The sequence below is a fragment of the Pleurodeles waltl genome, chromosome 3_2 (genome assembly GCF_031143425.1).
Source record: "Pleurodeles waltl isolate 20211129_DDA chromosome 3_2, aPleWal1.hap1.20221129, whole genome shotgun sequence".
Lineage (NCBI taxonomy): Eukaryota > Metazoa > Chordata > Amphibia > Caudata > Salamandridae > Pleurodeles > Pleurodeles waltl.
Genome location: NC_090441.1, coordinates 39,082,675 through 39,103,139, shown reverse-complemented (window position 1 = coordinate 39,103,139; position 20,465 = coordinate 39,082,675). Strand labels below are relative to the sequence as shown.

The window sequence follows — 20,465 nt, the reverse complement described above, 5'->3', positions numbered from 1 at the left end:
GTTTTGCGCATTGGAGTTTCCAAGGTGGCACTCGCTCTGCAGCGCTTTTAGTCTTGAGTGGAACTCAGGCCGCTGGTACGCCTTTCTGCCAATACCGCTTCTGCCCAGAATTCTCAAGAAGATTAGGAACAACTGGGCCCAAGTCATTCTTGTGACTCCAGACTGGGCATGGAGAGTATGGTATCCCGAGCTTCTGAGCATGGCCATTGATCCTCCACTCAGAGTGCCTCTTTGGAAGGTTCTTCTGTTGCCGCAGCAGGGGAGGGTTCTCCACCCAAACCTGTCCCGTCTCCGCCTTTTTGCGTGGAGAGTGAGTGAGCTACAAGCTCTTTCTTCGATGCCACCCTTCATCTCTGTTCATCCTGGCAAAATAGTGCTTCGTACTAGGGCCTCCTTCTTGCCTAGAGTGGTCACGCCCTTTCACGTAGGGCAATTCATCACCTTGCCCACTTTTTACATGCCCCCACATCCTTCTTGTGAGGAGGAGAGACTCCACCATCTGCATCCAAAAAGAGCATTGGCGTTCTACCTCAAACGCACAAGACTTCTGGGTGGACGATCAACTCTTTGTGGATTTTGTGGGCGCGAAGAAAGGACAGGCGGTGCAACCATCTCCAGATGGGTTGTTCTCTGCATCAAAATGTGTTACGCTTTGGCTAAATAGCAACCTCCTGAGGCTTTGAATGGTCACTCAAACAGAGCAACAGCTGCAACCACTGCTTTAGCATGCAGTATCCCAGTCCTGGTCATCTGTCAGGGAGGAACGTGGGCGTCCCTGCACATGTTCACCTAACATTACTGCCTGGACAGTCCGGTCTGCAGGGACAGCTATTTTGGCCATTCAGTCCTGCAGAACGTCCTAGTATGAACTTGGTTCGCCGACACAGCTCCAGGGATGGTATTGCTTGGGTATCTATTCTAAGGTAAGGAATCCGCACCTAAAAGTCTTTATCAGATGAACAAGATGCTTACCTTTGGTAATGAATTATCTGCTAAAGACATATTCTAGTTGCAGATTCTTAACAACCCACCCATCCTCCCCGCTCTGTGAACTGATTTTTAGGTACAGGGACTCGCATGGAAAGTCGTGGAAAGAAACTGACATCAGCGTGCCGGGGTGGTGCCTATATACAACCGTTACATCATCGTAGCAACCACGCCTCCAACAACGGACACGGAGTCGACCGACACCAACCAATGGCGCACAAGGGTACTGCTTGAGGAAAAATCTCCAGATCCAGTCTGATGCCTGGGGAAAATTCTAAGGTAAGGACTCTGCAACTAGAATATGTCTCTGTAGGAAAGTACTCTATTTTTGGCATGGTTACCCCCACTTTTTGCCTGCTGTCAGTGTGTTTTGACTGTTCACTGAGATCCTACTAACCAGGACCCCAGTGATTGTGCTCTCTCCCTCTAAATGTGGTTGCTTAGGACTTTGTACACCCCACAATTGGCATACTGGTGCCCCCTTATAAGTCTCTAGTATATGGTACCTAGGTACCCAGGACATTGGGGCACCAGGGTTTCCCCATGGGCTTCAGCATGTATTGTGCTAACCATGATAATCCATGTAAAATGTGTCTGCAGGCCTGCCATTACTACCGGTGTGTAAAGGTGCATGCACCAGGTCACTGTAAGTCACCCCTATGGTAGGCCCTCCTAGCCCAGATGGCAGGGTGCAGGTGCCCCTACAAACTCCAGTTCCATTACACTGGACTTCGTAAGTGCGGGGAAGACATCTTTACCCATGTACTGGACACAGGTCACTAGCTGTGTCCAGCTACATAATGGTAACTCCGAACTTGGGCATATTTGGTATCAAACATGTCGGAATCATACCCCAATAGTGTTGCCAGTATTGGTTGTATGATTCCATGCACTCTGGGGGCTCCTTAGAGGACCCCCAGAATTGCTCCTACTAGTCTTTTGGGGTTTTCCAGGCAGCCTGCGCTGCTGCCACCCCTCAGACAGGTTTCTGCCCTCCTGCTGCTTGACCAGCTCGGGCAGAGGAAGTCAGAACAAAATATTTCCTGTGGGAGAGTGAGATGACACCCTCTCCCTTGGAAATAGGTGTTACAAGGCTTGGGAGGGGTAGCCTCCCCAAGCCACCGGTATGATATGAAGGGCACACTTGGTGCCCTTGCGTAAACTGGTTTGCACCAGTCCAGCAACCCCCAGTCCCTGCTCTAGCACGAAACTGGACAAAGTAAAGAGGAGTGACCGCTCCCCTGTCCATCACCACCCTACGGGTGGTGCCCAGGGCTCCTCCAGGTGGCCACTCGATTCTTCCATCTTGAATCCAAGTTGGTCAGAGGCCCCTGGGAGCATTTGAGTGGCCAGGTAGGTGACGTCAGAGTCCTCTCCTTATAGGTGGTCACCTGGCAGGTGACCAGTCCCCCTTCCTGGGCTATTTAGGGTCTCCCTCTTGGGTAGGTCCTCAGATTTGATGTGCAATATTCCAGCAGGACTCCTCTGCACCATTTACTTCATCTTCTGGCCACTGGGACTGCAACTGGACCTCCGGGAACTGACAATCTGCAACTTCAGCCACAACTCTGCTGTGCAACATTATTTCTCCGGCTCCTTCCAGCAACTGCATCATTTTCTCTGCTGTGTATCCTCTTGAGGGCGACGGGTCTTCAGCCTGCGTAAGAAGTAAGAAGGAACCTCCCTTGGAGTGAAAGAGTCACTCCCCTGCACCAGCAGGCACCAACTGCAACGACAACCAGCTGCGTGGATTTTCTCTCCTCCGGAGCTGCTTGGATCCTGCATCACAGGTGGTGGGCTGGAGTGGTCCCCTTGGTCCTCTCTACCAGCTTTCCAACTTGGGAGATGGTAAGCCCTTGCCTCTCTTTGCAGGAGAGTACCCCCGTGCACTGCGACTCTTGCACCTCCAAGGGATCTTCAGGTTCCATGTAGCCCTGGCCCCAGCGCTCCTTCCTGCACAGCACAGTCTCCTGCCTGCTGCTCCACCCACGTGGGACTCCTCTTCAAGTGTGCTGAGTGGGCCTCACTGCGACTCCTGTGCCTGCTGCAACTGGATAGCCTGTGGGAGCTACCTCCTCTTCTTGTGACTCTTGCAACTGCTGAGGGACACCTCGGACTCCCCTCCTTGGGTCGAGTCCCCTGGACCTTACTGGTCCTCTTCAGCCTTGCAAACCTTCTTCTCCGACTTTTGCATTTGCCAAGGCTTGTTGGTGATTTTCCAGCACCGCTAACCAACTGCCTCTCGACCGCCGACGTGGGACATCACTTGCATCACTTCTAGGACTCTTCAACTCCTGTGCTGCACTGCTGACCTTCTTTGTCTGCTGTCGACCTGGCCCTGCATCCACAGAAGGGTGGGTAGAGGCTCCTGCCACAACCGGACACTCCAACTCGAATTGGACTTGGTCCTCTTCCTTTGCAGGTCCTCTTCTGTCAGGATCCATCTTTGGGTTCTTCCATTCTCGGTTGGGTCTTCCATAATCCTTTTCCAAAGTCCACCTTTTGGTTTTGGAGAAAACCAGGTACTTACCTCTGCTCTACTGGTCGCCGGGGGTCACACTGGTACTCACCTCTTAGGGTTCCTAGTTCCTCCAGCTCCCTTCTACTGATTCCACGTCCTTGGGTGGGGGACTGCCTTTCACATTCCACTTTTTTAGTGTATGGTTTGGCCCTTCCCTAGGGCCCTCAATATTCGCTATTTTACCAATGCCTATTAGTTTCTATGCTATTTACTGATTACTAATGTGGATGTAATAGTGTGTTTACTTACCTCCAGTTAAAGGATTGTCTATTCAGTATTCTAGTATATGTGTTACTATAATAAAGTACCTTTATTTTTGTAGCACTGAGTGGTTATTTCATGTGTGTAGGTGCTGTGTGGCTATAGTGGTATTGCATAAGCTTTTCATGTTGCCTAGATAAGTCTTGGCTGCTTTTCCACAGCTACTTCTAGAGAGCCCTGGCTTCCTAGACACTGCATACACTTATCTATTAGGGGATACCTGGAACTGGTGTAAGGTTATAACACCATAGGTGCTCACCACACACCAGGCCAGCTTCCTACAATGTCTACCAGATAATTTTTTACCAAAGGTAAGTAACTTGTTAGTTTCTGCCCCACATAGAAGTACCAATTTTGAACCGGTGTTAAAAAGCCTGATATTGGTTTGCTATGTTAGGTCCATGGAGCGCCAGATCTTCTTTAGCGGAATCAAGGCAGCCCTTGCTTTGCCGATTCTTGCCCAGAAGTTAGCGACACCTTGTTTGTCAATTACACTGCCCAGATAGGTGAAGGCCTCAGCCTCTTCCAGCACATCACCTACAACAGTTAATGCAGCTGTGCTGGCCGTGTTAGCCTTCAGGATCTTGGTTTTTCTCCTGTAGAACTTGAGGCCAATTTGAGATGATATGGCTGCCACAGTGTCAGTCTTCTGTTGCATCTGCTGATCGGTATGGTTAAGAAGGGCCAGGTTGTCTGCAAAGTCCAGGTTTTTGAGCTGTGCCCATGTGGTCCACTGGATCCCATTTCTTCTCCCTGCTGTGGATATCTTAATGATCCAGTCTATGGCCAGCAGAAAGAGAGTGGGTGAGAACAAACAGCCCTTATGGATCCCGGTTTTTACTTGGAAGGCTTCTGTGAGTTGTCCTCCATGGACTGTCTTGCAGGTCATCTTCTTGTAAGAGTTCTTGATGATTCATACATGTTTATCTGGCACACTGTAGTGGTGGAGGAGTTTCCAAAGGGTCTCTCGCTGTTGAATGCCTAATCACAGTATGTAGGAAAGTGCCCTCCAGGTGATTCTGAGCAAGCGCCCACCTTGGGTTGACCACTCCAGTCCACCACAACGACGCCTGCAGCCTGAATCCAGAGGACACCTCGACCACGACAGAATCGGACGAAGATTCCCGACGCAAAAAGGTACCCCTGCAACTGCAGCCCCCTGGCCTCGGGGAATCCGACCTACAGTGCAACAATGTACAGCAGGTAAACCCCCATCCTTGTCCAGCCTTTGGGTTCCCGGAACCGACCCTCTGGACTTCACCTGCAGCATCTTTGTGGCCTCTGGGGTCCCCTATAATAAAACATTTGGAGCCCAGTGCTGTGTTTGGACCGTGCACCCGGCCGCCCTGTTCCTTTGAGGGTGTGTGTTTGGTGCTGACCTGTGGCCCCTCCGGTGCACCTCCAAACCCCCAGATCTGCCCTCCGAAGACACGGGTACTTATCTGCAAGCAGGCCTGATTCTGAGTGCCCCCAGTCTCCATAGGGGCCCATGTTAAATTTGCCTCATCTATGACCTCTGCACCTGGCCGGCCCCATGTTGCTGGTGGTGGATGTTTAGGGTTAACTTGAACCACAACCTATGGACATCCAAACTCCGGAGTTGGAACTAACTCCTGTACTTACCTTCAAATCATACTAACTTTTCTTCCCCCCAGGAACAGTTTCTGAAAATTGCAGTGTCAACTTTTAAAACAGATTATTGCCATTTATTAAAAAACTGTATAACTTGCCAATTCTAACCAAAGTGGTATTGATACATATGTTGAATACTTATTTATTCATGTACTTACCTACAACTTGAATCTTTTGCTTCTAGAAATAAATTAACAAAAGATAGTTTTGCTATGTAAAAACCATTGGTCTGGAGCTAGTCATTGAGTGTGTGCTTCCTTTATGCTCTGTGTGTGTACAACAAATACTTTGCACTACCCTCTGATAAGTCTAACTGCTTGGCCACACTACCACAAAAGAGAGCATTAGTATTATCTACTTTAGCCTCTCTTAAGCCTTTCAGGAACCCCTGGACTCTGTGCACACTATATCTCACTTTGATATAGTATATACAGAGCCAGCCTCCTACAACTACTCCCTCCCCTTCGGATGTATGATGGAACAATGCATGCACTTACAACGCATGCCTTTACAACGCAGTAAGTACAATGCATGGTCATTACCATGCATGCACTTACCTCAAAATGTTTTTACAATGCATATGCATTTACCACGAATGTCTTTACCACGAAAATTTCGTAGGAAAGGCATAGTTGGTAAAGGCATATGCATGGTAAAAACTAGAGGTAAGTATAACATACAATATATATATATATAGTTATACAATATATATATGTATATATATATATAGTTATACAGTTATATATATATATTTTCACAAACACACCCTTCCACTCAAAAACCCTACCTACCTTAAACCCTAAAAATTACCTTACGACCCCAAGATCCATACCCACCCTAAAACCTAAACACCCTTTACCACCCCAAACTCACCCTAAAAACTAAACACCCCTTACCACCCAAAATACCATACCCACCCTAAAACCGAAAAATGCCCTTACCACCCCAAAACCCATACCCACTCTAAAACCTAAACACCCCTTACCACCCCAAACTCCATACCCACCCTAAAAACCTAAAAATACCCTTACCACCCCAAAACCCATGCCTGCCCTAAAACCTAAAAAAGCCCTTGCCACCCCAAAACCCATACCCACACTAAAACCTAAAAAAAAAAGGCCCTTACTACCCTAAAACCCAAACCCACCCTAAAACCTAAAAATGCCCTTACCATCTCAAACCCAATACCCACCCTAAAACCTAAAAATGCCCTTACCACCCCAAAACCCATGCACACCCTAAAACATAAAAATGCCCTTACCATCCCAAAACCCATACCCACCCTAAAAACTAAACACCCCTTACCACCCCAAAACCCATAACCACACTAAAACCTAAAAATGGCCTTATTACCCCAAAACCCATACCCACCCTAAAAACCTAAAAATACCCTTACCACCCTAAAACCTATACCCACCCTAAAACCTAAAAATGCCCTTACCACCCCAAAACCCAAACCCACCCTAAAAATGCCCTTGCCAACCCAAAACCCATACCCACCCTAAAACATAAAAAATGCCCTTACCACCTCAAAACCCATACCCATGCAAATACCTAAAAATGCCATTACCACCCCAAAACTGAAACCCATCCTAAAACCTAGAAATGCCCTACCACCCCAAAACCCATACCCACCCTAAACCCTAAAAATGCCATTACCACCCCAAAACCCATACCCACCCTAAAACCTAAAAATAACCTTACCACCCCAAAACCCATGCACACCCTAAAACCTAAAATTGCCCTTACCTCCCCAAAACCCATACCCACCCTAAAAACGAAACACCCCTTACCACCTCAAAACCCATAACCACCCTAAAACCTAAAATTGCCCTTACCACCCAAACCCCATACCCACCCTAAAACCTAAATGCAAGGAAGTTGCGACTCTCTTGGCCAAGGGAGCCATAGAGAGGGTCCCTGCGCCAGAAGCAGGTTGTGATTGGTTTTCCCACTAATTTCTGGTACCCAAAACAGACAAGAGCTTACGTCCTATACTAGACCTTCGGCCCTCAATCTCCTCAAGAAGGAGAAGTTCAAAGTACTCACTTTGGCTCAGGTCCTATCTGCCTTGTTCTTGCAGGATGCTTTCCTTCCATATCCCTGTCTTGCCTGCCCACAGACACTACCTGCAGTTCGTGGTAGGTCACGAGCACTTTCAATTTAACGTGCTCCCCTTCGGCCTTACCAGCACCCCTTGGGTGTTCACGAAAAAGATGGCAGTGGCTGCAGCTCATCTGCGCAGGTTAGGGATTTCAGTCTTCCCTTACCTTGACGACTGGCTATTGAAGGCAGACACGCCCCCAGAAAGTCACTTCCCAACTTCAGATTACGGCAAACCTTCTGAACATGCTGGGGTTCACTATAAACATGCTGAAGACACACACTTGACTCCCTCTCAGACGTTCCATTTCATCTGAGCTGTTCTCTACACACTGCAGTTTCGGGCCTATCCTCCCGAAAAGTGAGTCGAGGATATTCCGATGATTCAGCCTCTATCCTCGGTTTTGGTGAGAATGACTCTGAGGCTGATGCCAGATGACATGTGCGGGCTCTGCAGGGGGACTTTAAGTTCCAGCATCAGGGGAATCTCTCCAACATGGTCCAGGTCCTGGAGTGGATTGCAAAAGATCTGCAGTAGTGGCTTTCGAATCAAGATTAGGTCAACGGCACATCCCTCTCCCTTCCCCAACCAGATCTGACAGTAGTGACAGAAACCACTCCCCAGTCCATCACTACCCCAGGGGTGATGCCTAGAGCTCCTCCAGGTGGCCACTTAATTTTGCCATCTTCAATCTAAGGTGGGCAGAGGCCCCTGGGAGCATCTGAATGATGTCACAGCCCCCCCGTCTCCCGAAAGGTGGTCACCCTGCTAGGTGACCAAACCCCCCTTCCTGGGCTATTTAAGTCTCCCTTCCAGGTGGGTCTTCAGATTTGACGTGCAAGATTCCAGCAGGACTTCTCTGCTTCATTCATCTTCTGGCCACCTGGACTGCAACTGGACCCTCCAGGAACTGACAGTCTGCAACTCCAGCAACGACTCCGCTCTGCCACATTGTTCCTCCAGCTCCTTCTAACAACTGCAACATTTCCCTGGCTGTGCGTCCTCTGAGGACGACGAGACGTCAGGCTGCACAAGAAGCAAGAAGGAATCTCCTTTGGAGAAGAGTAGTCACTCCCCTGCATCTGCAGGCACCAACAGCAACAACGTCCGGCTGCGTGGATCCTTTCTCCTCCAGAACTGCGTGGATCCTGCAATACAAGTTATGGTCTGGAGTGGTCCCCTCGGTCCTCTCAACCAGCTGTCCAACTTGGGAGCTGGTGAGCCCTTGCCTCTCCTTGCTTGATAGTACCCCTGTGCACAGCGACTCTTGCAGCTACCAAGGCTTTTTGGCTCCTCTTCCAAGGGATCTTCAGGCTCCGTGTAGCCCCTGCCCACAGCACCTCTTCCTGCCTTCCCCGGCCTTCTGTCTGCTGATCCTTCTTCAGGTGTGCTGAGTGGGTCTTACTGCGACTCCTGTGCCTGCGAGTTGCCGGGGTGGGGGGGGGACTGCATCCTCGTCTTTTGACTCTTCTCACCGCTGAGGGTCACCTGGGACTTTCCTCCTTCGGTTAAGTCCCCCTGGACCTTGCTGGTCCTTGGCAGCACTGTAACTCTTCATCTGCGACTTTTGTCTTTGCCAAGGCTTGTTGGCGATTTTCAAACACCACTGACTATCTCCCAACTCTTCTTCTGTCGTGGAACATCACCTGCATCACTTCTTGAAATCTGTCTTGCTCAGTTGCTGCACAGCTGACTCCTTGTCTCCACCATCAGCCTGGTTCTGCATCTCCAGGCGGGTGGGTAGTGGCTCCTGCCACCACCGTACACTCCATCTTGAACTGGACTTGGCCCCCTTCGTTTGCAGGTCCTCTTCTGTCAGGATCCACCATTGGTTTCTTCCAATCTTGCATGGGTCTTGCACAGTCCTTTTCAAAATTTCTCCTGTGGGTTTGGGGAAAAAACAGGTATAACCTCTTCTCTCCTGGTCGCTAGGGGGCACCCTGGTACTTATTGGGGTTCCTAGTTCCCCCAGCTCCCCTCTACAGATTCCACGTCCTTGGGTGGGGAACTACCTTTCACATTCCACTTACTTAGTATATGGTTTGGTCTCTCCCTATGGCCTTCACTGTTTTCTATTGCTTTACTATTTGCTATTGCTTTCTATGCTAATCACTGACCTCTAATGTGTATATAATAGTGTGTTTACTCACCTCCTAGTGGAGTATTGCCTATACAGTATTTTAGTATTTGTGTTACCATAATAAAGTACCTTTATTTTTGTAACAGTGTGTCATTCTTTCATGTGTGTAAGTGCTGTGTGACTGTAGTGGTATTGCATAAGCTTTGCATGTCTCATAGATAATTCTTGGCTGCTCATCCACAGCTACCTCTAGAGAGCCCTGGCTTCCTAGACACTGTCTACACCTCGCTAAAAGGAGATTCCTGGACATGGTATAAGGTGATAACACCATAGGTGCTCACCACATACCACACCAGCTTCCTACATGCTCCTTTGGAGCCGTTACACAATTGTCCTTTGTGGCTCCTTACTCTCAAAACTGCCTTTCTTGTTGCCGTCACCACTGCTCGCATTTTTGTCTGTTCACCCTGAAAAAGTGCTGCTACGTATGAGGACCCTCCTTCCTTCCCAAAGTAGTTAGACCTTTTCATGTAGGCCAGTCCATCAGTTTGCCTACTTTGTAGGCACTTCCACATCCTTCTCATGAAGAGGACAGACAACACCGTCTGGATCCAAAAAGAGCGTTGGCATTCTACATCAATCGGACCAAAGATTTTTGGGTGCACAATCAACTCTTTTGTTGGATATGTAGGTGCGAAGAAAGCAAAGGCGGTGCAAAATCGTACCATATCACAATGAGTACTACTTTGCATCAAAATGTGCTACACTTTGACAAAGAAGCAACTCCCTGAGGGCTTGCATGCTCACTTCACCAGAGCAACTGCTGCTACCACAGCATTAGCATGCAGAGTTCCGGTCCTGGATATCTGCCAGGCAGCAACGTGTGCGTCCCTGCACATACATAAAAAGCATTACTCCCTAGACAGTCAGGTCTGCTGAGACGGCTACTTTGGTCATTCACTCCTGCAGAACTTCCGAGTATGATCTTGGTTCGCAGTCCACCACAGAGGATGGTATTGCTTGGGTATCCATTCCAAGGTAAGGAATCTGCAACTAGAAGTCTCTATCAAATGAACAAGTTATTTTCCTTTGGTAACAATTTATCTGGTAGAGACATATTGTAGTTGCAGAGTCCTCCCCGCTTGCAAACTGAGTTCTAGGGACAGGAATTTCCTTTTCAGCACCTTAGCTCTGGCGCACCATTTTCAGTGCTCTTCATGGCTCCGTGCTTTGGTGTGGAAAGTCGTGAAAAGAATCTGATATCACCCAGGCGTCACCTATGTACGACACCGACGGCATCACAGCGACTACAACGCCAACGACGGGCGTAGAATCGACTGACGGTGTGCAAGGGTACTGCTTGAATAAAAATCTCTGGATCCAGTCTAACAACAGGGGGAAATTCTAAGGTAAGGTATCTGCAACTAGAAAATGTCTCTACCAGGTAAATCATTACTGAAGTTAAGTAACTTGTTCATTTGCAGCACATTTTCAGCGGTCAGGATTCCTAGGCTTTCTGACTGGCTGCTGAAGGCAGGCTTGCCCCAGGCAGTCAACACCCACCTCTAGAATACAGCGAACCAACTAACATCTTTGGGGTTTCACTATCAACATCCCAAATTGACATTCAACTCCTTCACAAACTTCTGAGCCATTCTGGACACGGTCCAATTTCAGGTGGCATATGTGTGCCCTGCAGAGGAATCTTGAGTGGACAGAACATTGTGGGAGGTCTCTCCAGTCACTTCCATATTTTGGAGGAGACTACAAAAGATCTGCAGTGGTGGCCGCTGGACCACAATTGGATCGGTGGCAGACCCCTCCCCCTACCACATCCAGAGCTAATAGTAGTGAACAATGCATCGCTTCTAGTAGGGGCTCGGTGCCACATCAGTCTTTTGGAGTTGCAAGCCATTCACAAGCCAGCCTACTATCCATCAAAGGCAGGCTGGTGCAAATGTTTACAGACAACAAGCAGGACGGGGTGGGGTCGTGGACTCTGTGTCAGGAGGCCCTGTGCCTCCAGAAGTGTTTGAAAATGCTTAGGGATTTTTCTGGCGGTGCACCACATGGCAGGATCACGAAATACCAGGGCGGATGAGCTCAGCTGCTGGCGCCTAGAAGACCATGAGTGGCAGTTACACCAGGAGGTGTGCAAGGTCTTTTCCGCAAATGGGGCGAAACTTTGCTCCATCTTTTGGCCACCACCATAAAGGCACAATGTCAGCACTTTTGCTAGTTGGAGTTTGCAAGACGTCTACTACTTAGAGACACATTCAGCCTAGAATGGCACTCGGGACTCGTGTACAACTTTTCCTTTGAGACCTCTACTGTCTTGAGTTCTGAAGAAGCTTAGAACTGGCCTCGCCCAAGTCATCCTGGTGGTACTGGATTACATTAAGAGAGTGTGGTATACTGAGCCATCTGCCCTCTCATCAGACTGCCCCTTTGGGAGGATTTCCTGTCGCAGCAGGGTAGGATCTTGCATCCAAACTTTTGCACATTCCACCTCCAAGATTGAGTAGTGGCTGTTGACTACCTTTGACCTTCCACCTGCATCTAAACTTATGCACATCCCACCTCCATGTTTCGGAATTGAGTAGTGGCTTTGACTACCTTTGACCTTGCTCCCGAAGTTGTCAATGTCACCTTGGCAGCAAGACAGCCCTCAACGAATTGTTTATTGGGACAAGTAAGTGACTTGGTACAGCACCCACTAGATTGACCAACTTCAGTCCAAGCTTTCCAAAGTGTCACTTTTTGCATTATCCCTAGCCCAGCAAGGCTAGGCTTTGGGCACAATTAAAGCTTATTTACAGCTCTTTTACCTTTTTTCAGATTGCCGGATCAGCCTTTTTTGTTTCTATCACCAGTTGTGATTCATTTTCGGAAAGGTTTGCAATATATGTTTTCTCCTCCTCTGTACGTGCCAATGGGATGTAAATTTGGTTCTTACGTTTCTTATGTGCACTCCCTTTCTGCACACTGGTCTGAGCCAATCAGCGATTAGACTCAGCATCTGAGGGTGCAGTCAGTTCACACAGCAACTGATGTTAGCATGTGCATGTGGCTCCTAAATACAACACCACACGTCATATCCAGAGTGAACTGACCCTTCTGCAGAGCTGTGTGGCACCACCTACAGGCACACAGGGGTACTGTTGAAATTTTCCTGCTGCAATCCCAGGGAAATATTCAGAAGGTGAGAAATCAGAGGTTAGATAGTCTCTACTAGAAAAAGGGTTACTTGAAGGTAAGTAGCTTGTTTGTTTTTGTGCTAGGTGTGGTTTGGACATTCTTTTTACTGCATCTTTGCAGTTAATATGGTGGCTGGTACTGGTGAACTAACATATCACATGTTAGTTTCATTTAATTTTATTTAAATGTGTTGGCTTCGGTGTTGATCATGTTGTTTCCTTTTTGCTATTCTTAGGCACTGAAGAACATTGCTGCTATCAGCCTTATAATTCACCATCCGAATAAATCAACAATTTCCTGTGGCATTTAACTGTGGATTTTTATGAGGAGTACCAAATATAGTAGATCAATGTTTTGACAGAAGTATGGGCGTCCCCTCGCCGTTTGGATTCAGAAGGAAGCGCGTGGTCTCCATCTGGTGTTAAACATGGTGTACCTTAACACTGTACTTTATAGAAAGAACATATGCCAAATAACCTGCACGTCTCACAAGTATATACAGTATGCAAATATTGTAGCATGGTATGGAGGCATTGACTTGATTAAGATGCTTTATTTACATAACAAATGGCATTTTAATTTAATTACAAACAGCGCTGTGGCCATGTTAAGCAAAATAAACTTTGCAGGAAAGAAAATGGAGCATGTCCCAGTGCCCTTTTGGTGAGCTACTTAAGCTCTGCTTACATTCATATACCTCTAATGGCAAGTACTTTATTTGAAGTAGAAAATTTCAAGGCTTAACGAAGCAAGACAATAATCCTTACAGTTAAAAATAACGCATATTTTGTTCAATGCTGCTGTATAATGAATCTAATGTATAAAGGGTTTGTGTATAAAGGACTGAAGTGCACATTGGTAATGAGAAAGTGCACCAACATCTATATATGGCCTCCTTTTGCCATCAGAATAGCAATGTAAACTTTCTCGAATATTAATTCTTTCTATTATGAATGGCATGAAAGAATGACATTTTTGTATGGCTGATGTGAGGAAAAACTATTTTGAACACTATGTAGGATGTAACTGTTTTGAAAATTGCTCACAAACTCGTTGGGACACAGAATGCAAACAGTTGCTGAAAGGGTCCTGATGGCCAAAGAACTACCATTTTAAAACAGTTGTGCATGCATTATCTTTGATGCTAACAGAGCAAAGTGAAAGATTCTCGAGTTTGAGATGTTCACTAATCAGTGAAATGTAGTGTAACAAGACCGCCAAAAAACATCCACGTAATAAAACATCTGTATGTATTTTCTTTTTGGTTTGTCAGTTTCTGGACACTGAAGTTGAATCTTTGACATGTTTTAGTCTGACAAGGAGCAATAGGTTGAATTACAAACATGTTTTTGTGGGTTGACAAACTGAATCCACTGTACCATAGAAATATTTTCACGTGTTGGTGTGGTAGTTAACATGAGAACAGAGTGGCAGATGCAACTCAGACAAAAAAAGATAACTTTCTTTAAGATGGCATCATGAAAGCTCTTGTCTTCCATGAGTCTAGTCATGTTAGGGTCAGTAGGAAATCTATAACATTTAGGAGAAACTGAGAGCACAGTAGCATGTTATGATGTCTGGTTTGTAGGTTATATGCAGACTTTTGTGAAATGAATGCTAGAATATTTGTGTAGCTGCCATGTGCATTATTACTTCTGGCATTTAGAGGAATGGATGACAGTGTAAAATGTATTCACCCCTATTAATAAACATCAGTTTCACATTCACCAAATCAATATATAGATAGCAGAGGATGCTGATTTAACTCTCAGGCCCTTATAGCTATATACCCTTCTTTAGTTGTTTTGCGTGGCTGGCTTTGAGTAGCTGTACTTGAAAATGGTATTTTAATACATGTCTTTTCCAGGAGTAGCCGCAGTATCCTAATTGTACTGATTAAGATTCATTAATCAGAATATTAATTCCATGTGACGACCAGTGGTTGTGTGATAAATTGGTCCACTTAATTAATACAAACAAATTCTGCTGTATGTGGCGCTGTTAGATTGCAGATTTTACAGTTTGATTTCCATTGCTCCCTTTCTTTGAAGTTAACGGCTATTGGCCATTTATTACGGCCACATCTTTTTTTCAGACCGCTAAACTGTTAATGTCTTAACGCTCCTTTAAATCAGGATTGTGCCATGCACCTTTGTAAAGATTACTAACACTCCAAATTTCTCTTCATGGAAGCCTTGTTTACGGAGAGAATCTTTGGAAAGATACATTCTAATTGCACTTTGGGTATGTGAAAAGGAAACCAAAAAGGCTATGTAACTATAATTTTTTGTAACTGCTGACTTCGTAATACAAATAGAGGAAATAGCTGGGGGGTGTTACTTCTTAAGGCAGTAACATTATTCTGTATAATAAGTCCATCTGTAGCATATCATTGGCCAAAAATAATCTGAAACTTTTATTTAAAAAACATTTGGGGATATTGATTTTTATCTAGTGAAAATTACTATTAAGGCATATCTTGTAATTCAATATTAATAGAAAGTGTCCCTTACTTAGAGCCAAGATATGCTCTTTTGTAAATGCACCATTTAAACAGTACGGTTATAGTTAGTCTTCCAAAACATTATTAAAACGCATTGTTTTCCATTTTGGGGCTGGACATTTGTACTTAAATTCTTTGTACTGCTTCAATCATGTTTCAGTCATCAATCATTTACTTTGGAATGTATATTTACCTTGTTTTGAAGTCATTGCAGATATGCCATGCACATTGCAAGGTATGATTAGAGTTAATCAAATATACTTAGCTATATATAGATATATTTATATATTTACGTATAATATAAATATACATGTATTGCTAGAATGTATATTCACTAGTTAGGCATATTGTACTACTTTTTTTGTTGTCCGAAGTTTTCAAAGAAACATGTCAACATCAAACATTGCCTAGCTTCTATCCATTGTATTGTACTTTGGAATTGTAACCTTGCCTACACCAAATTTTGGTGAAGATGGGTTTGCTATGCCACACAGTAGATATTTTGTTCACAGTATATTTCACTGGATGACTCTACCATTCAAAACTAGTGGTTTACAGAGGGTATCTTCAGTCCAGACTGTCCAAAGTTCATTCTTTATAAAATTTCAATGGATGTGTATATTATTGTTTGATAATATAAAACTGGATATAGGATATGCTGATAAAATGTGCCTATTACTATAAATGTAATGTATAAATAACACTGTTTCTAATGACACTTTTGTGACTTATTTTCATGACATATTTTAAAAAGGATTTTAATTTCTTTTCTTATGGGGTTAATATTTTCAATTTTTCTTATTTGGTTGTAAAGAAAGCATTTAAAATATTTCAATTGAGTTCAAATTGTAAAAATAAAAATTATAGTGATGAGTAAAATGTGAAAATGAAGACAGGTATATTGGAAAAAATCTTAAATAAATTGAAGTGACAACAGCATAGCGTTAGCTGTGTTTGTTTTTTATTTCCATTATAAATGAAAAGGTCTCTACTGTGGCAATATTATTTATTTTTAATTGTAAGTTAGGAAAATATCAATTAATGAGCAATTAATGGAGCCAGCGGTGTTGCGGCCGTGCGACGGTTGCAGTTGCACCCGTTGCACTTTTCACTGTCTGCAGAGCAGACAGTGAAAAGCCGCATGGGACCCTGTCATGGGGCCCCTGCACTGCTCATGCCAGTGGCATGGGCAGTGTAGGGGCCCCCAGGGGCCCCGCGACTCCCCGTACCACCAGCCTTTTCCTGGCGGTTCAATCCGTCAGGAAAAGGCTGGCGGTAGGGGGACTCGTAAAAAGCAGCGCTGCCCTGGCGGATTACTACCGCCGGGGCCATTGTGGCGGGAAACCGCCGCCCGCTTCCGCTGCGGTCGTAATGACCCTGGAAGCACCGCCAGCCTGTTGGCGGTGCTTCCATCATTTCAGCCCTGACGGTCCTGTACCGCCAGGGTTGAAATAACCCCCAAAGAGTCTGGTATCCTGAACTCCTGAGCATGATCATCAATCCTCCAATCAGACTCCGCCTTCTTGCATAGAGATTGAGCAGTGGCAGTTGACAGCTTTTGACCTTCCACACGAAGTCCGTAACATTATCTTGGCAGCCAGGCATCCCTCCACCAAAATGGTATACGCCTGTTGTTGAAACACATTTGTGCCATGGTGTAAAGTCTGTTGACCCCCTCTCTGCCCCTCTATCAGAAGTCCTCTTGTTTGTTCTTTCTCTAGCCTAGCAGGGCTCTGCTTTTGGCACCTTCAAGATTTAGTTGTCTGCCATCTTTGCTTTCCTGAGATCACCTGACCAACCTTCTTTTGTTTAAATCTCTTATTGTTGGTAGAATCCTGAAGGGTCTCACTCATGTATTTCCTCCTTCATCATTCATAATGCCCCAATGGGATGTGAACTTAGTTCTTACTTCCTGATGTGTGCTTCTGTCAAGCCACTTCATAACTGATAACTTAGGCGTCTTACTCTAAAAACAGCCTTCCTTCTTGTCATCACTTCTGCCCGCAGGGTGAGTGAGCTGCTGGCCCTTTCATCAAGCCACCTTTCATTTCCATCCATCCCGATAAGGGGTGCTTCGTACCAGGGCTTACTTTTATCCAAAAGTGGTCATGCCCGTCAATCCATCAACTTGCCTACTTTTTATGCTCCCCCCCCATCCTTCTAACGAAGGGAAGAGACTTCACCACCTGGACCCAAAAAGAGTGTTGGCGTTCTATCTTGATCGTACCCGGGGGGCTGGTCAGAAAATGTTACCAGGGCTTCTTTGGGTTCCCAGTGTGGCCGTGGGTTATGTGGGTGCAAAGAAAGGTCGGCCAGTGCAGAAGAAGACCATCTCAGATTGGTTGTTCTCTGCATTAAAATGTGGTATGCATTGGCTAAGAAGCAACCCATCAAAGGGTTTGATTGGTCACTCCACCAGAGCAACAGCTGCAACCACTGCGTTAGCATGCAGAGCTCCAGTCCTGGACATCTGCCAGGCAACAATGTGGGCGTAATTACATTCACCAAACACTACTGCCTGGACAGTCAGGTCCGAAGGGATGGTTACTTAGCCCAATCTGTCCTGTAGGACTTCCTAGTATCATGGTTTGAAGACCCTCCTCATGGGATTGTATTGCTTGAGTATCTATTCTAAGGTAAGGAATCTGCAACTAGAAGTCTCTGTCAGATGCACAAGTTACTTACCTTCGGTAACAAATTATCTGGTAGAGACATATTCTAGTTGCAGATTCCTTACCAACCCACCCATCCTCCCCGCTTTTTTAACTGATTTCTAGAGACAGGGACTTCCATTTTAGGGCCCTAGTTCTGACGTGCCAGGGTCAGTGTTCTTCACTGCTCTGCGCTTCAGGCATGGAACATTGTGAAAAGAAAATGACGTCAGCGTGCCAGGGTGGCGTCTATATAGGACCTACAAACACGATGCCGAACACGGGGTCACCCGCCACCACATAACGGCGCGGAGGGTTACTGCGTGAGGAAAATCTCCAGACCCAGACTGATGCCTGGGAGAAATTCTAAGGTAAGGAATCTGCAACTAGAATATGTCTCTACCAGATAATTAGTTACCGAAGGTAAGTAACTTGTTTGTTTAATTATTGGCCCAGCAAGGCGGTGGGCACAGTTGAATGTTATCGGTGAGACCTTTTGGCTTTTTATGTTTACCTGCTCAACAATCTTTAAATTTAAATCAACTGTTGTGATGCGTTTTATCAATGGGCTGACTCATGTTGCCCTGATGCCGTATGTTGTACCTTAATGGGACTTGAACATAGTGCTTACTTTTGCTACATGCGTGCCTTTGAGCCAATGCTTAGCTGATCCTTAGCTGATGCTTTGCTGATCATCGTGATTACTGTTACTCAAAACAGTCTTCCGAAGTGCCATTAGTCAATTAGGAAGACTGACTCTTTTGGGCAACCATCCTTCAACCCCTCCTTTCCAGATGAGTTAGTACTGAGGATCCGGCAAGCCTTATTGCCAAAGGGTGTCACCCCATTTCTTATTGACAGTTGTTTCACTCTAACTCATCATTCATAGGAGGAAGAACTTCTTCAACTTGATTCTAAAAGGGAGTTGAGCTTTTACACTGACCACACTAGAGACCATCATGCAGGTGACTATCTGTTTAAAGGATTTTCTGGAACAAAGACAAGGAAAGGTGGAGCATAAAAGCACCTTGTGAAGATAGATAGTCCTGTGCATTAAAATCTGCTATGTGCAGGCCAAGAAGCAACCACCTGATGGCCAAGCTGTGATGTGGATGTCTGTGCACATGTTCATGACCGCTACTTTCTTGACAGTTATGTCCGGGGGCTGGGCCACTTTATCTTCTTGGTCCTGCAAGACGTTGTCTGAGTACACTACCCAGACCCTCAACCTTTGGGTGATACTGCTGTGATATCTATTCTTAAGTGAGAATTCTGCTGTTAGATTTATCCATCTGGTAATCAGAAGAATAGGTTATTTACTTTTCAGTAACACATCTTTCTGTTGGATACTCTAACAGCAGATCCCTCACTGCCTTCATGTTTCCCCATTCTATGGAGTGGACTCCTGAACATAAATAAAGTTTCAAGTTAGATTTTGCAACACTGTTGCTTGCAAGTTTTCTTAGTGCTCCACATCTGAGGGCATGGAAGGAAAAAAATAAGAGACTGACAGCACACAAAGGTGGTTCTTATATGCAGCACAGCTCCATCACTTAAGAGGATAATCAAGATGGAGTCACAATGGGCCACATGTCACCACATAGTGGCATTCAAGAGCATAGCTTAGAAAATTCCTGAAATCCAGTGTGGCGCCTAGAGGTATTCTTAAGGTGAGGAATCTGTGGTTAGGTAGAGTATCCAGCTGAAAGAGCATTACTGAAAGTATGTAACTTTTCAATCCTGGTTCTGTTTGGCCCATCCACTTAGTTAATTTTATATTTCTAGCATAAAATGTAACCTAAAACCTTGCAAGAAAGTCCGGCCTGTGCATAGGAAGGTCTGACCAATAACGAATGTGAACAAGATTGAATTTCAAAAGACCAACACTACACTGAAAAATCAAAAGATGAGTCCAGTCCTGAACAACATTTAAAAACTATGAGAAGCTACTAGCAAGAGTAGAGCTATTAGTGCCAGAAAAGTCAAGTCTCCAACTGATTCCTAAAGTTAAGACTGGTTTCAGAAAGAACAGGTATTAGGAGTTTGTTCCAAGCTTTGCCAGTGAGATATGCAAAGGGACAACCTGTTTGCTCAATTTTACATAATCTGATAGAGACTTCTAGTTGCAGATTCCTTACCTTAGAATTTTCCCCCAGGCGTCAGACTGGATCTGGAGATTTTTCTTTGAGCAATACCCTTGCGCATCGGTAGGTGGCGTCGGTCGACTCCGCAGGCATCGTATGTGTCTTGGTCGCCGTGATGATGTCGGGAGTAGTACATAGACGCCGCCCTCACGCACTGATGTCAGTTCTTTTCTTTCCGCGCCACGCGCTGATCCGGAGAAGAGCTACCCTGGCTACTTTTTGGCCGAATTCGACCGTTTTGTCGATTTTTTTTTGTGTGCCACTTTGGTGCGTCGAGGATGTCCCCGAAGACCGGGTTCAAGCCTTGTGAGGACTGCCATCGGACGATATCGGTGACAGATCCTCATCGCGTTTGTCTGTGGTGCCTCGAGCACGACCCGAAGT

At 45.7% G+C, this 20,465-nt stretch overlaps 1 protein-coding gene across 2 annotated transcripts in view; it reads left to right on the top strand.

Moving 5' to 3' along the window:
• Window positions 1-16,225, top strand: part of ZZEF1 (zinc finger ZZ-type and EF-hand domain containing 1) — a 1,404,152-nt gene extending 1,387,927 nt beyond the window's left edge. For both annotated transcript variants that reach the window (XM_069226690.1, XM_069226689.1), the window contains exon 55: window positions 13,019-16,225. In XM_069226690.1, coding sequence (XP_069082791.1) covers window positions 13,019-13,093 — 75 coding nt within the window. In that variant the 3' untranslated portion in view covers window positions 13,094-16,225. The remainder of the gene's footprint in view (window positions 1-13,018) is intronic.
• Window positions 16,226-20,465: the final 4,240 nt, after the last annotated feature.